General features: G+C 37.7%; 1 protein-coding gene across 2 annotated transcripts in view; it reads left to right on the top strand.

Moving 5' to 3' along the window:
- Nucleotides 1–17,431, top strand: part of adcy8 (adenylate cyclase 8 (brain)) — a 50,770-nt gene that overhangs the window by 13,991 nt on the left and 19,348 nt on the right. The window contains exons 5-8 of one of the 2 annotated variants that reach the window (XM_079875302.1): nucleotides 5,661–5,788; nucleotides 7,972–8,130; nucleotides 8,377–8,647; nucleotides 16,465–16,662. In XM_079875302.1, coding sequence (XP_079731428.1) covers nucleotides 5,661–5,788; nucleotides 7,972–8,130; nucleotides 8,377–8,647; nucleotides 16,465–16,662 — 756 coding nt within the window. The remainder of the gene's footprint in view (nucleotides 1–5,660; nucleotides 5,789–7,971; nucleotides 8,131–8,376; nucleotides 8,648–16,464; nucleotides 16,663–17,431) is intronic. The other variant, XM_079875303.1, reaches the window with a different exon arrangement.

Genomic DNA, 17,431 nt, shown 5'->3' with positions numbered 1-17,431 from the left:
ACCCAACACAATCTCATAGTAATTTGTAACTATTTTACGGTATGCTTAATTGGTGGCTAATTCGTACGAATCTGTACGATCTAACGTCTGTTTAAAGCCCAGTGACGGGTAAGTTTATGGGCGGATTATGGGTGGTCCTTCATAATGACTTTCCTTTAAAAATCTTACATTTTGTACGATTCAAATCATACGGATTTATACGAAATCGCCACCTCATAAAATAGTTATGTTTTCCCATGAGATCAAGTTGGTAAACCTGTTGAAGGTAATCTCCACAACAAAATTAGGAACCTTTAAAAGTATAATAGGAGCAGTTTAATCAACACAGTCTTTTGTAATAATATAATTGTTTAAAGCATAGAAATGGAGTGAAATACTCAACACTGTTGGAAGTCAAACAGCATTTTCTATTCTGTTCTGTTGACTGAATTCAGATGATTTGAACATTTAATAGCTATTTCTTGAGGTTTGGGTTCTGTGTATAATAATTATCATTTGGATGTAAATGTGTCTTCTTATGTGTATTAGATTTCATGACAATCAAGATTGTTATAATTATCAATGACCCTCTACTGAAAGCCATTTTAATTGATAGCATTGTTAAATTAAATACTCAAAGTCAAATTCACTGGTTGAAAAACTTGTTCAGAAACTTGCATCTTATTATGACTTAAACTCATACCGGTTTTGAACGACATGAGGGTGAGTAACGGATTATTATCCTTTTAAGTCATTGTCATTCACTACCTTTCTTTGTAAATTATGATTATTTAGTGCTTTATTTACACAAGTCAGTGCTGTTTACCTCGAAAATTGCAGTTAGACTGCTGCTTTGCTTGAACATATCAGATGCAGGATGTATGTGAAACTAAGAGAGTGTTATGTTTGTGTGCCAAGGGCAGTGGCAGAGTATCTTGGCATGGCGTTTATAGTGGCACCAGATAAGCTGAGTTCAGTCAGAGTTAAGAGGAGGCTGAAATGTGTGACGGCTCACCCTCCTTCATGTCCTGCAGTGCACTGATGTGCTAAATTGCTGTTGCAAACGTCAAATAAATAAAAACATTGTCACCCTGTCCCCACCATTAATAACACTGATGTATGAGTGTGTGCGTGCGTGTGTGTGTGTGTGTGTGTGTTTGCACAAGGGTACAACTGTTGACGGCTAGTGCAAATCTTGATAGCTGCCCTTGGAAGAAAGAACAACATTACTTGCAGACGTATACATGTGCAGATTGATTTTGTATTTTTAACAAATGTGTTTTTTGTTCTGTTGTTCAGGGGGAGGGAGTAAGTGCATTATGAAGAATATTAAACTCCATCCTCAGATGCTGCAACTCTCCAATAATCTTATTCATGAGTCAGTACAATAATCATTGAAGATCAACCAACCATAAAGTGGCTTGCTGATGCATAATGCAGATATTAAAATGTGGCATATGTGTGCTTGCAGATGGTTGTATCAGTATGTCATATTTAAATATCCTTGTGTCCTTGTGCGTTTGTGTGAATTTGCAGTCACACTCATGCGAGCAGGCCTGGTGTTGTATTAAATTCTGCAGCAGTGTTTATCTTGATGAGCAGTATTCATTTTCTCTCCCGATGGCAATGCTTACTCAGAAATGGCACATGTGCGTGGTTAGTGCTGTACTGGTTAACTAGGCGGTTGTGCTGTCTGTCACAACATTTTCAGACATAATGTTTTTGATTGCTTGCGTCGTGTCACATCCTGAAAACACTTTGAAGATCCTGTCTTACAGTAGTTTTATCTTCCACAAATCTGTCTCACTCTCTTTCTGTCTGTCTCTCCCTGGCTCTCTCTTTCTCCTACGCCCTCACGCTGCCTGATGGGAAATGTGCATTAACCCGTCTCATTACTTGAAGTACTGAATTATCTAAGCGTGTAATATATGCAGAAACATGGAATTACTTGGTAATCCCTTAACAAAAGTTGGCATATTTTTTAGACGTACAGTTTAAATAAAATATACCAGTGGGGATTTCTTTAAGACTGCAAGGGAAGCTTGTTCAGTGCTTCGAAACTAGACGGTCATTGGGTAAATGCTGCGATTATGTCCCGCCCACGGACGCTCAGCGTCTCTGGGGGTGAATGAGGAGTGGGCTGGCCTGGACTCCGGGCTTCTGCGTGATGATTGGAGGGTCTGTTGAAAGACTGCATCTCCTTTTGATTGACAGCGATTTCATACAATAAAAAGTCGCTGATGCCGAAGCTATTCGAGCTCAGTCCCATCGTGAATTTTTCAAGTGTAGTCGAAAGACAAACTGCTGCAACCTATTTCTTGGTATTTGCTTGTCGAAATTGCTAGCCAATTTTCATAATACATTTCACACAATTATATATTTATACCTTTATTATATTATTACTTATTATATTTTTTATATTATTATTAGTAATATATTATTAAAAAATATATATTATTAATAGTAGTATTATTCTACTTTATTATATTATTGTTTATACCTTTATTATGTTATTATATTTATACAATTATATTTAACTCTGCTGGCCATTGAGAGGACACTGGTCAAGTCACTGGAAAAGACGCCTAGTTGGTACGACAGGGTCACAGAGCATTTTCTTGAAAAGGAACGTAGAATTTACGTATAAATAAATGGACAATTTTTATGATGTAGGCCGAAAATGAGCTTCCCCTTTTTGAAAGACCAGCAGCCGCCACTGACATATACCCTGGTAATACCATGATATTCATGGAAGTACATTGGAGTACCATATCATGTTATCAGTATTCCATAGGAAACAAATCCATGACTTGCCGTTGCTTACACAGGAACCTATTAATATGACTACGGTAATCATTGACTACTATGGTACACTACTGTTCAAAAGTTTGGGGTCAGTGAGATTTTTTTTACAGAAATTAATAAATTCATTTAGCAAGGATGTATTAAATTGGTCAAAAGTGACAGTCAAGTCATTTATAATGTTTTAAATATTTTATTTCAAATAAATGCTGTTCTTTTGATCCTGAAAAAAATAAATAAAAAAATATAAATATTTAACTATTATATATAAATATAAACTGTTTTTAACATTAATAATAAGATATGTTTCTTTAGCAAATAGAAAAATTATTTTAAATTGTAATATTTCACAATATTTCTGTTTTTACTGTATTTTTGATCAAATAAATTCATCCTTGGTGAACATAAGAGACTTCTTTTAAAAACATAAAAAAATCTTAGGCTACTGACCCTAACATTTTTAACAGTTGTGTACAGTATATATAAAAATACCATGGTATTACCATCTTATTGTACACCTTTACTGTACCACGACTTTTTTGAAAGGCTCAATGCAACTAAGAGCACGTTTTTCCACTGTAATTCTGCAGGAAGTTTAATTTAATGGTTTATTTATTGGCATCATGCTGTTATGTTGATGTTTAGAGTATGGAGCGTATTGTTACATTATGTAAGGGATAATGTATAGCGAGGCGGTTGTTATAGCGAATAACAACCCCGACGGGTTGAACGGGTCATGAATCAGCCTGAAGGGGTTGTTATTCGCTATAACAACCGCCTCGCTATACATGATCCCGCTTATTACATGGCTACAAAATAAATCAATAAACACAAAGTATTGATTTAAAAAGGAGTTTATTGATTTAAAAACGATTGTATTGCTTCTGCTAAAGAAAATAGTCCATTCCGTGTCCATAGCAACGCTATGTTTTTCATGGCAACGGTGTGTTATACTTCGCAGTGTGTTATACTTATTTCTTGATAACAGACCGCATTCTACATTGGAATTCAACCAAGCCATGTAATAAGCTATTTTAAAGTATCCTAATGTTGTTGTGGAGTCTCCTACAACATGTTAACATGCATCAAAGGTAAACAAAACTGTTTAATTGATTTAAATGGCCCATTTGGCCCATTGCCATAACAACATCAGCTGTCCTGAGGCTTCCTACACTGTAAACTAAACACAGTAACGAACAATGATGTCGATTTGACCATATCAATGCGAGCGTTAGTCCGATGATGAAACATTGGAAGAACTAGTTATTCAACCTGAACCTCCATCGCAAGGACGTCTAGAGCAGGACTCAGTGTTTATCAGTGTTTCTCAGTGATACATTATGAGATGTTGCAACTGTAAATCCTCACCATCAGCATTAACAAGTGCATGTCCAACAACAAACCGATTATTTTACTTGTACTAATTTATTTACCGAGTTTTTTTCTAATATATTGCGGTAAATACGTGGGAAACTGTATCAATAACAGTGCATGTATGCAATGTATACATTAGCCGAGCTCTAGAGTGAATGATCTAATGTAACATAAACGTAAAAAAAAATATTTCCTCAAAGTAGTGAGAATGACAGACAATCTGCATTAATAGACACAGTTATAGGTAATAGTGGTCCACAACTGATCAGCAGAAGTATTTTAGTAAGACAGTGATAACATGAGTTAGCCAGTTACTAGCAGGAGACCTACACAATATAAAACTCAAAACTAAGTTTTTTGAACACCATCTTTCAAGAGTAAAATAGGTTTGCGAATCCTGCATTGAACTCCGAGATTTGAGAAGCAGTCGTCAGTAAAATAAAGGGAACACAGCAAAAGTTTAGGATTATACTGCTGTGATATTGTGGTAGAGATGAATTTTAACACTGATTCTTCACACTTGTCCTTGGGCAGTGAAAAAAAAAAACTGGCTTTACCTTCACATTATAGAGCACAGCGTCTTCTCGACATGATGCTATCCAGTATCCACAGGAATCAGCTGTTGGTTTTAGATTTAAGTTTTCCCTGGTGTCTGCGCGCGCAATAAGTGGGCGGGCAATATGCTAACGTTTCGTCTTGACGTCACAACGAAACGGCTGATGACTTGTTTGAAAAACGATTCATTTCATTGACTCAAGAGTTGACTCTTACTTTTGGAAGACAATAACTTTATATACGGTGCACTTTCAGATTTAAAACTTTGCAGGATGTTTTCATTCACTTAGAGCTATGTTACACACTACATGAAAGGTCATTTTCAAAAATCCATAATAGGGGCCCTTTAATATCCATTAAATTGGCCCACGGTTCGGTATTGATTATATAAAAGGCATTCGCTTAGCCTGCAGATTAGCACTAGTGCTTCAAACCTGTTATCATGAGTCAGTCCAGAGCTAATCAAGCTGTAGGTGTTGTTTTTAGCGATTGACAAATGACAGTTAAGGGCGTAACGGCTCTTTGTTTCCATACAGCCGTTTACTGAGCAGTGAAAAAAATGTTAATACAGCAGTAGACATGAGTAATGGATCTCAGAGAGACCGAATGAATGAATGTGCGGTTATAATTACCACCCTCTCTGAGTTCTACACAAAAACCTGTTAGGGTGAGAGATAACTAAAACAGATAGAGACTGCAGTGGAAATTACAGGGTGATTGCAGTTATAATTGCTTGAACCCTCATACATCCCTCTCATATGCACACAATGTAAGGGAAACTGTGGCATTGTTACCTTAAGCAGCTATTTCTACCTGACCTGACCCTTAAAAATTACTTTTATTGGGATAACCTAATGTAGTCTGATTGATTCAGTCATATTACATTAAAAAAATTCTGTCAACAGTTTGACATCATTAAATGTGCAAATGTCTTTTTCTTTTCCCCTCAGGAGCATCATTGTCTGAGGATCAAGATACTGGGGGATTGTTATTATTGTGTTTCTGGCCTTCCCGAGCCTCGACCGGATCATGCTCATTGCTGTGTTGAGATGGGCCTCAGCATGATCAAAACCATCAGGTAACTGTAAAACATTTCATGTTTTAAACTGCCATCCAACACAAAATTAATGATTCAGCATTGCAGGATTGCAAGGTTTTATTGCTCAGGTTATTGCCTAAATAGACACAAATGAGACAAGTATTGACATAAAAGAAGAATATAGGCAAGAATATATCTAGCCCAGTACTAGGAAGACAATTCACACAAAACTAAATTTTGACATCATTTACTAACCATCTTGTTGTTCTAAACATTTTTTTTTTCTTTACATAGAACACAAAACATTTTTGAAGAATTTCCATGCCATTCTTTTAATTTAATATAAATGAGTAAGGAATGGGTTACAGCTCATAAAACCCACGAAAACAGGATTATTGAACCAGGTTTTGGTTATTTTGGAAGTGTGGGAAGGTGCAAATCCTGCTGGAAAATGAAGTCAGCATCTCCATAAAGCTTGTCTGCTGAAGGAAGCATAAAGTGCTCTGAAAATGTCCTGGTAGACGGCTGCGTTGACTCTGGATTTAATAAAGCACAGTGGACCAAAGCAAATTTTGCATCTCATTTGGAAACCAAGGTCCCAGAGTCTGGAGGAAGAATGGAGAGGCACACAATCCAAGATGCTTGAAGTCCAGTGTGAAGTTTCCACAGTCTGTGTTGGTTTGGGGAGCCATGTTATCGGCTGGTGTTGGTCCACTGTGCTGTCCACTCAACACAGCCGTCTACCAGGACATTTCCAGAGCACTTCATGCTTCCTTCAGCAGACAAGCTTTATGGAGATGCTTCCTTCATTTTCCAGCAGGATTTGCACCTGCCCACACTGCCAAAATAACCAAAACCTGGTTCAATGACCATGGTATCACTGTGTAATTACTGTGTGATTTCATTTAATATTCTAATTTTTTGAAATCCCTTTTTCGTGGGTTTTATGAGCTAGAAGCCCAAATTATGTACAAATAAACAACTAAATACTTGAAATCGTTTAAGTTGTGGGCCCTGAATCTATAATCTATGGAAGTTTAACGTTTTGAATGGAATTATGGAAATAAATAAACTTTTCCATGATATTCTAATTTTTTGGAAAGGGTCTGTATTTCACAGCCAACTTTTTGTGGTGAAATTATAGAAATTTAAGTCAATATTCACTGATTTTCATCCAACTTGACATCCACAATATTGAAGCTGTCCTTATTAACAAGAAAAGTAATGATGCCCACTTTGTAAATAAATCATTCTATTGAGTCTGATCTTGTCAATGAATCAATTGATCCAGTTCACAAAGCTTGTCTGAATGATTCCAATCACTGACTGTATAATCACAGTGGTAAACAGCCCACTGGAGCAGAAGATTGTCAGTGAATAATGACTTTAACTTCTGTTTCTGTTTGTCATACACAAAGCTTTTATATTGCTTCAGAAGCTGTCAAATTCACATTGTTATTATGAGTTGACCTTTTAAAGATATGTTTATGGATCTGTAATTTTTGAAGCTTGACAACTCCAGTCCCCTACTATTCATAACAACCAACTATTTACTTCATTTTATTTCAATTCTCCTTTTTGTGTTCCACTGAGGAAAGTTATAGAGATTGGTGACGACAAGGGTGCAAGTAAATAATGACAGAATTTTCATTTTTAAAGTATTCCTTTGAAAAGGATCTTATTTTCTATGTTTCTTTGCCAATTTACGCAAAGGAACTGTTAATATATACTCACAGGTTGCATTTGGTTTAGTCTGTATTACGTATAATTAGGTTTATTTGAAAGCACTGGAAGTCTATGACATGTCCGTAGCAAGGAAAAGTGAGTGAGTGAATGACAGAGAGAAAGAGGCCACTAGGCCAGTCCTTTTGACCCTTAATAGAGGCTAGATAGCAGATGAGAGGCCCTTGTTCAGCAGGTGTGTATTTGTGTGCTGCACTAACAGTCAGATATCACAGCACTCACACTACCACTCAACACACACACAGCAGTGACAGTGTGACCTCGATTCCACTTTTTATAAACAGCCACTTACTTCTGCCTGTTACCCCATTCAGGAGTAATAGTATGATGTGTATTTTAAAATATACTATAAACCCTATAAAACCCAGTGTTCTTGTCCCGGCGAGTTCTCTCGCTCAACAGTTGTTTAGTGTCACCATTACAGAACTGCCTATATAACAGAACCTATCCATCCTAACCTTTTCTATTTGGATGTTTAGGTATGTGCGCTCACGTACGAAGCATGACATAGACATGCGCATTGGCATCCACTCTGGCTCGGTTTTGTGTGGAGTTCTCGGTTTGCGGAAATGGCAGTTTGACGTCTGGTCTTGGGATGTCGACATAGCCAACAAACTGGAGTCAGGGGGAATACCTGGGTAAGATACACACACGTGCACACAGAACCTCTCTTTGGTGATTAAATGTAAGGGAAGTACAGTAGGATTATCAATTTGCCCTCAAACACGTTCGACCATGATGGAAAAAAGAGATTTTTTCTACATCTCCCCCTCTTGTGTAATGGTGTGGGAGGAAATTAATTGAGTTTGTTTATTCTCATTTTAAAAAAGGTGTCGTGCTTTGGATGTGTGAGATGAATCTGTAGTTAATTTCGACCCCTTCAGGAGGATCCACATCTCTAAAGCGGCTCTAGACTGCCTGAACGGTGATTACGAGGTGGAGGAGGGTCACGGTAAGGACCGTAATGACTTCCTGCGCAGGCATAACATCGAGACATTCCTGATCAAGCAGCCAGAGGAGAGCTTGCTCACACTGCCTGAGGACATCATGAGAGATTCCACCAACCAATCAGATCACAGAACCTCTAACACTTCCTTCACGGAGGGAACATGGAGCCCTGAACTTCCCTTCCATAACATAGTGGGCAAACAGAATGTGAGTGCAATACACACACAAGCAAACAATCACACATTAACTGGCATAGTTTAGAAAACGCATATGCGATTCTGAACCTCAAACGCAGCTGGCAAATGGTGCTTAAATACAGGCTCTGTATCTGTTCACTGCACCTGTCTTTGAGTTCAGTGTCAGTTCCTGATTTATTTCCACATCTCTCCTTTTTCTTTCTTGTTCCTATTGCATGTATATATATTTTTTTTTTTTGGTTTGTTTTGGATGGTTGTGTGTAGATGCTTTGTAGTTTATATAGTAATCTGAACTGTAAGGGCATATGTAAGGGGCCATACACAAATAATGTTTTTTTGCATTCCATTGTGCTGCTTTTCCATAGGTTTTCTACGTAAACTATCTAGACGGACGTATTTGACCATTGCACTTGTATCTCTAGCAGTAACTAAAAATATATTTTTTAGTTTAGGAACATCATTCTAAAAATGCTGCACTTAAGTTAAAAGACATTAAAAAAAAACATGTCTTGTGTCCCTGCAAAAATGTGTTCTGTGTGAACGGCCCTTAACTGTTCTTCAAACAGTAGACAAGTAGAAAATGTCACTTGTGAACCCTTTAGAACATTTTTCCTGCCTCTATTTAAATGTAATATGCGATAAACTTACAAAGTACAAGATCTCTGTTGTAGAATGGCTCATGAAGTAAATAATTTTAAAGGTTCTTAGTGCTGTCTGTATAATGGATAATGGATAGTGTTCTAGAAGTTTCTCAAGCTACAAGACTAGTAGGTTTCCAAGGCTGTAAGAAAGGTATACTATTCTAGAGCGCTAGAAGACTCTCAGAACTGTTTGGCTTTAAACTGTTGGGGTGTTCCATAGAGTGCTCAGACACTAGTTAGACCCTGTTCTGTATGTTTTTTCAGGGCTGTAGACCATTGTTTGTTGAATGTTTTAAGGGCTGTAGGACCACATTGTTCTAGGAGTTTCCAAAAGTTTTAATGTAGGAGAAATTTTCTAGAGTCTACTCAAAGCTGTAGGTAGTGTCAGTATTCTATGGGGTTCTCAAAGTTGTAGACTAGGGATAATGTTTTTGAGTGTTCTCAAGAGTATAGGACAGGTATCTTGTTCTTTTGGATTATCAAGACTTTATTCAGGAACAGAGATCTGGAGGGTTCTCAAGGCTGTGAGAGGGAGATAATTCCAGCTGGTTTTCAAACTTGTCGTCTAGCTGATTCACAAAGATGCAGGGAAGGGACATTTTTTTTAGTGTTCTCAGGGCTCTAGGGTAAGGACAGTGTTTCAAAGAGGTTATCAAGGTTGAAGGTTGAAACAGTGTTCTAGTGGGTTCTCAAGGTTATAAGATGGGGAAAGTGTTTTGAAGGTGAGAACAGTGTTCTAGTAGGTTCTAAAGGTTGTAAGACAGGGACAGTGTTCTAAAGGTCGGGACGGTGTTCTAAAAGGGTCTCAAGGTTGAAGATTGAAACAGTTCTAGTGGGTTCTCAAGGTTGTAGGATGGGGAAAGTGTTTTGAAAGTAGGAACAGTGTTCTAGTAGGTTCTCAAGGTTGTAATACAGGGAGCGTGTTCTAAAGGTGGGGACGGTGTTCTGAAGGGTTCTCAAGGTTAAAGGTTGAAACAGTGTTCTAGTGGGTTCTCAAGGTTGCAAGACAGGAAAGGTGTTTTAAAGGTGGGAACAGTGTTCTAGTAGGTTATCAAGGTTGTAAGACAGTGACAGTGTTGCAAAGGTGGGGACAGTGTTCTGAATGGTTCTCAAAGTTGTAAGATGGGGAAAGTGTTTTGGAGTTGGGAACGGTTTTCTATTAGGTTTAAAAGATTATAAGATGGGAGAAGTGTTTTGAAGGAGGGCACAGTGTTCTGGTAGGTTTTCAAAGCTGTAAGACAGGAAACGTGTTCTAAAGGTGGGGATGGTGTTCTAGTGGGTTCTCAAGGTTGTAAGATGGGGAAAGTGTTTTGGAGTTGGGAACAGTGTTCTAGTAGGTTCTCAGGGTTCTAAGATGGGGAACGTGTTTTGAAAATGCAAACAGTGTTCTAGTTGGTTCTCAAGGTTGTAAGACAGGGACAGTGTTCTTAAGGTGGGGACAGTGTTCTGAAGGGTTCCCAAGGTTGAAGGTTGAAACCGTGTTCTAGTGGGTTCTCAAGGTTGTAAGATGGGGAAAGTGTTCTGAAGGAGGGAACAGTGTTCTACTAGGTTCTCAGGGTTCTAAGATGGGGGAAAGTGTTTTGAAGGTGGGAACAGTGTTCCAGTAGGTTTTCAAAGCTGTAAGACAGGAAACGTGTTCTAAAGGTGGGGATGGTGTTCTAGTGGGTTTTAAAGGTTGTAAGATGGGGAAAGTGTTTTGGAGTTGGGAACAGTGTTCTAGTAGGTTCTCAGGTTTCTAAGATGGGGAACGTGTTTTGAAAATGGAAACAGTGTTCTAGTTGGTTCTCAAGGTTGTAAGACAGGGACAGTGTTCTAAAGGTGGGGACAGTGTTCTGAAGGGTTCCCAAGGTTGAAGGTTGAAACCGTGTTCTAGTGGGTTCTCAAGGTTGTAAGATGGGGAAAGTGTTTTGAAATTGGGAACAGTGTTCTAGTTGGTTCTTAAGGTTGTAAGACAGGGCCATTTTTCTAAAAGTGAGTACAGTGTTCTGAAGGGTTCTCAAAGTTGAAGGTTGGAAGTTGGAACAGTGTTCTAGTGGGTTCGCAAGGTTAAGACGGGTAAAGTGTTTTGAAGTTGGGAACAGTGTTCTAGTAGGTTCTCGATGTTGTAAGACAGGGAAAGTGTTCTAAAGTTGGAGACAGAGTTCTGAAGTATTTATATGGTAAAGGTTCTAGTGTTTATGTCTAGTTATACGGTACAGTGTTCTAATCTAGTGGATTCTCAGGGCTCAAAGTGGAAACAGTGTTCCAATGAGTTCTCAAGACTGTAGGTCGGGAATAGTGTTCTAGTGAGTTTTCAAGGCTCTAAGGCGGGCTGGGCTCTGTGTATTCTGGAGGGTTCTCAGTGCTTAATGGCTCATAACAATGTTCTAGAAGGTTTTTGTGGCATGTGCAGCTGATTATGATGCAGAACTCTCTCTTGGTGTGGGCCGAGTTGCCAGGCTGTTGCTATGGTGACATGGTTAACATAAGGGAATGTTGTCTTTGATTAATGCGGTGCTTTTGTTGCCTTTGTCATGCAGTCATCTTAACACATCAAAGAGCTCTCACTGTATGACTGGCAGGGCGACCAGCCAATTACAGATCAGCTGAGAGCACAAGCTTTCACGTTGATTAGACGTGTGTGAGTGTGTGTGTGTATGTCTGAGCTATTCAAGATCTGTTCAAACAGAAGTATGCTGACATGTTCATGTGTATATGTAAGATTTTAGGGCTGGTATCCATGACAACAGGAATGTCTGTAAGGCATTTGCAGGATTCCTTTTCTCCTTCACGCTCCGTTTATCCTTCCCTCTCTCTTTCTCCTCTTCTCTTTCGTCTGCTGTTCTTTTCTTCTCCTTTATCTCACATCCTCTCCCTCTCTCTTCTCTGTCTCTCTGTTTAGGCTTTGTCCTCAGTGACGCATTGCAGCCACAGTGTGTATGTGAGTGAGTGAGTGAATGTGTGTTTTAGTGGCTGTTTGGGTGTGTGTGTGTTCTGCCGAAGGGTGGTTCTGATAATGGATTTAGTGTCTCACTCCTTGTGTTTTTATGTGCAATCCAAAACTATATTGAGAATCAAAAACATGCACACACGCAAATAAACACTGCAACCTGAGAGTATTTCTTCTAGAGTTTCTAGAGAAACCATTTACTATTGATTTGCCAAAAAAAAAAAAAACCTGTGTCTGCAATGTCTGTGTTCCAAAATAAATAAATAAATAAATAAGTCCAGTTCAAAACATAGATCTAAATTTTGAATTAGAGATCAGGAAGTCATTTTTTGTGCTGTCCAGATGTAAAGCTGTATATTTGTGAAAATGTGACTGCAGGTCAAACCAGCCCTTTGTTTATGAGCCCCTACACAGAGGAAGAAATTAAATGCACCTCTTTTAGTATTCTTGACCCATTTTTTACACTAAAAAAAAAAACTATTTAAGCTCCAGCCCATAAGGATTTACTAGATATGAAAAGCTTCAGAGCTCTCAAATTTCTCCACCTTTTATAGGGATTATAGAGATCATCTCAAATTGGTTCTCTGATATATCCACCCAGAAGTTCTTCTTTCTCTCCTACTCCATCCAGATTTTGTCAGTTTTATTCAGTTCATAATCTCATTAATAGCTCAACCAGAATGAAAAACCTTGATGTAAACACCTCAGTCAGAAAAAAAATTACTGATCCCAAACTTTTGAAAGGTAGTTTATATCGCTTTTATTTGTATATTAGTGTTTTGCTATCGCTGTACAATACTGTGAAGGTCATGTTGAGTGTCAGTGTTATGTCCAAGGCAAAACTCTTCTCTATAACTGCTAGAGAGTATAGAATAACTCCATAAGAGAATAGTCAAAAGTCCCTCAAGAGTCTTCAAGGCCATAAAATATTGTTTTACACATAACACATAACACAAAAGAGACACACACACACACACACACACACACACAGTCAGCTTTTAAAAACTAATTTTGTTCTATGAAAATCCCAGTGCTAACAGTAGATTAACAGATTTAATAAAATTCTGATTACACACATGAGCAAACATTACACACTGTTCTAACAGAACTAACATCTGATGAATGAGAAGTCCATACAGTGCCCCAATAAATACTGTATTTGGACACTTAAGCCAGACTTAAAAATGTATGAACCTTTGCGATATTTAAATTTGTATTATTATTATTTTTAGTGGTTGTAAATTGTATGTTGTTGCAGATTAATCACACGTGTGGTTCAGCATATTAACTATGAACATACTATATTTGAACACTTTCTGGTGGTTAGAAACAGAATGTTTTATATCTATAGTTTTATGATTTGAAACCTTACATGCATACTTTTATGAAATTTTTTTGCTCGAAAAACATGTTTTAGTATGCTGTCTTGCTTTAAAACAAATGCCATTAATTTCCGATTTTTTATTTTTTTGTCATTTAATGCAATAATATTCATACATTTTGTAGTGTGGCTTAAAGGGATAAAAGGTCTGTCATCAATTACTCACCCCATGTGCCATTCAAAACCCATATGACTGACTTTCTTCTAGACCACAAAATGAGACAAGAATTGCGAATATTCCTGTGTATGCAGAGTGAGTTTTGTAATTCTAGTGTTAGATGACTCACGGCTCACAGTGACTACAGCTCCAGCTCACGGCACAGATGATAGCCCTCTTTAAAGATACTTTCAACGGTCAAAACAAAATCAAATGTCTGTGTCAGATCCTGTTTATGCAAAATCCTCTGTTAGTCAGCCTTCCATTTGACCTCTACCCCGTGCTGACATTTCCGCTGATAAATACGCTCTAATATAATACAACACATGCCTACACCGTGATGGAAGGAAAAAAGCTTTCATTTTACTTTCAGTTCACATATCCGTGATATATATGGCAGTTACTTGGTTTGCTGCAAAGAAATGTTTAGTGAACCACACACATGGAGGTCTTCTCTCATTCTTCCATGTAATCGCCTTTGACAGCATGATCCTCTGAACAGCCGTCTTGACACAATTTGGTTTGAGCATCTTTTTTATTTGGGTTTTATGAATTAATAAGAGCCACCATTCAAGAGACATGTAGATTAAAAAAATACACATTTTATTTGGTTCTACAGTAAAAAAAAAAAAAAAAAAAGATGTATAATTTCACAATATTTGACTGTTTTTTGTGCTTATTAAAGTATCGAGTCATTAGCTTAGCCACATGCTAATAGTTTACTCTGTTTTTCTAACATTTTGCCCTCTTCTGTTTAGAAGTCTGTCACATTCACACAAAGGTAACAGACGGTTGAATTAGCTAGTTAGACACTTGCATTAGTCAAGTCTTGCTTTACGTGTTGAGCTGTGTTTGTATGGCTGTGAGTTTGTTTGTATGGGCCCTGCTGCCTATTTAGAGCATTCCCAGCCACTAAAGTTGTCTCATGTAAACAGTAAAAATCTCTACACTGCCAAGAATTATTTTCTTACTTGGTATTGTTGCAACCCTGCAGTCTTATTTTTATTTTCCAATACAAATACTTGAGAAGCAAAATACTAAATATATTTTTTAGTCTTAGTAGTCTTGTTTTCTGAAAAAGTTTACGCTTAAAACAAGAAAAAATGTCTTACGTTAAAAATAATTCAAAGAGAAGACAAGTTTTCCCACCCCATTGGGAGATTTTTGTCTTGTTTTCAGCAAAAACCCACTTTATTTTTTATCATTTTTTGGTAAAAGACGACTTAATATCTTAGGTCATTTAGCATTTTATGTAAATGTATCTTAATTTAATAATGTTTAGATATTTGTACTGGAAAATAAGACAAAAATACTGAATAAGAAAATATTTTTTTTGCAATGTAGGGTTTGGAAGAGATCCATGGAGTTGCCAGTGTGAGGTAACATTTTGCTGCGGTTGCCTCCCTTTTCTTGTACAGTCATCAGGTTTAGTTGAATGGCCTGAACTTAGCCAGGTCCCCTTCATGCCATTTTTCATTTATGTCATGATGTTTGTATGGTGTGTTTAATATCTTTGTTTAACCCCTTTCCTCATAAGAACCTCAGGTATTTGTTGTTGAAATCTTGTGTCAGTCTGTATTATCCTTTTTATACTAATGCGTGGGCTGGATGTCCAAAATCCTTTATCATGGAATGAGAAAGTTTATATCATCATATAGTCATTTTTGCTGGAAACTAAACCTCCAAATGTTACATAATTTAAATGCAGTAAAAATTTAAAGGCACCTTTAACCAAGTCAATCAAGCTGTCTACAGTCGAAGCATCTATGTGACACAGTTTTCAAAATAGACTATAGTTTTGGAAAAAAAAGACACATTTTTTTTCATTGTGCTGTTGATGCAGAATATAGTACAATCTCTGCCTGTTGACATTTTGTTCCATTGCGTGATATATAAAACCTTAACATGCATGATACAATTCACGTATAACAGCTGCTATGGGGAAAAATAGCTTAAATTGGTTATACCAGCCAAATGTGGTGTTTTCGAGAAATGATAAAGGGTTCGTTTCTGAACCAAAGTGGTCTACCACCATGAATCAACTATCTAGACCAGGTTGGACCAGATAAAAACCATGTAAAAACAGCAATCCTTCTGGTTTTAGGAGAACTAACTGAAACAGCCTCATATTCTGAATCTTAAAATATCTGATATAAAAGGTCTGATGGCTTTCTGGCATTAAGGCAATGGAAATATTAGACATTGCAATGATGTTTTGATTTTTTTTTTAGATCCACTCTAAAAGATGGGCTTAGCTGTAGGCAGTTAGAAAAGCCTATTACTTACAGTCCAGAGCATTCGCTTTCCAAAAAAAATAATCATGTTATGTGCTAGTGTTATATGTGTGTGTGTGTGTGTGTGCATAGCTGTCAGTTTGGGACAAAATCGTCATGAGAAGTGAACTATATCTGGCAAAACCACCATTTAGGACATTTGGGTATGTTGTACAGTATGCAGGAAAAAGTTCATAAATGTATTAAATAATGCAAAAGTTTTCTTTTAGGGGTAGAGTTTGGGCTAGTGTATATTTACTTATGTCCTCATTTTAAGTAAATGTGCATATGTTCGTGCAGTCATTTTCTAATGTTTATTTGGTTTTCATACATTCATGTTGTGCAGAGCTCTTGGATGAACAGATACACACAACACACACACACACATGCACAAACACACACCCTCTCTTAGACTCATGGGCGCTGCATGTGCTTTTCCTCTGTAGACTCTGGCTGCGCTCACACGTCACTCCATTAACCTGCTCCCCAACCACCTGGCTCAAGCCCTGCATGTGCGCGCCGGCTCACAGGAAATTAACGCTCGCATGCAGAGCGCCATCGCCCTGCGCAGCGGGGACAAGCTCCGCCAAGAACATATCTCCCCCTTCTCTCTCACCTTTAGAGAAGCACTGCTGGAGCACAAGGTAGCCTGCTCCCATCTTCCAGCCATCCTGTCCTCCTTCTCTGCTCTCTCACTTCCTCTTTTTTGGTTTATTTTTGTTGTGGAGGTGCAAGAGAAGGAGGCGAGAGAGTGTCATGAGTAAACTAAAGGACGTTAAGTGCCATCAATACCAGTCAATACTTTCTAGAACACTCACAGCGGTTTAAAATGTTCTCAATTACTATATCCCATCCGAAAAACCAAGTTAAGGTTGTCCTGCTGTACTTTGGAGCTTGGTTCTTGACAGTCAAAGATGGTCAACCAGATGGTACACCTCAAAAAAGGTCTTGCTTTCCTCTACAAATATCTAAACTTAAAGTTTATTCTTAAAGTAAAATGTTGTTTAAAGTCAAAAATCAAAATGGACAATTCTTTTTATGGAAAATTGCAGTGTTTATTATAAATAATTTATCCATGCACATTATTAATCAAATTATTAATCAAAAAATTGATCTGCCCTCGTAATCGTTAATCAAAATAACTTCCCCTGCCTCTACATCTCTTCTCTGATGATGTGTTTACTGGCGCGAGGGCGGGACAGTAACCTGTCACTCACATGACATCACAGCAGTAGCAAACCACAACCATCCAACGAGCGAATCAAGTCCCGCTGGACAAAATCAAGTCCTGTCCTACATATTTTTTTTCTCATTCGAGAAGCTGTTTCACTCGGATACGTCACAATAGGGAAGAAAAGACTATTGCAACCTCCGTTTCATGCTGACTTGAAAATACAAAATACATTTACTTGA

This window comes from Squalius cephalus, assembly GCF_949319135.1.
Source record: "Squalius cephalus genome assembly, chromosome: 7".
Taxonomy (NCBI): Eukaryota; Metazoa; Chordata; class Actinopteri; order Cypriniformes; family Leuciscidae; genus Squalius; species Squalius cephalus.
This window is presented reverse-complemented; position numbering and strand designations above follow the sequence as displayed.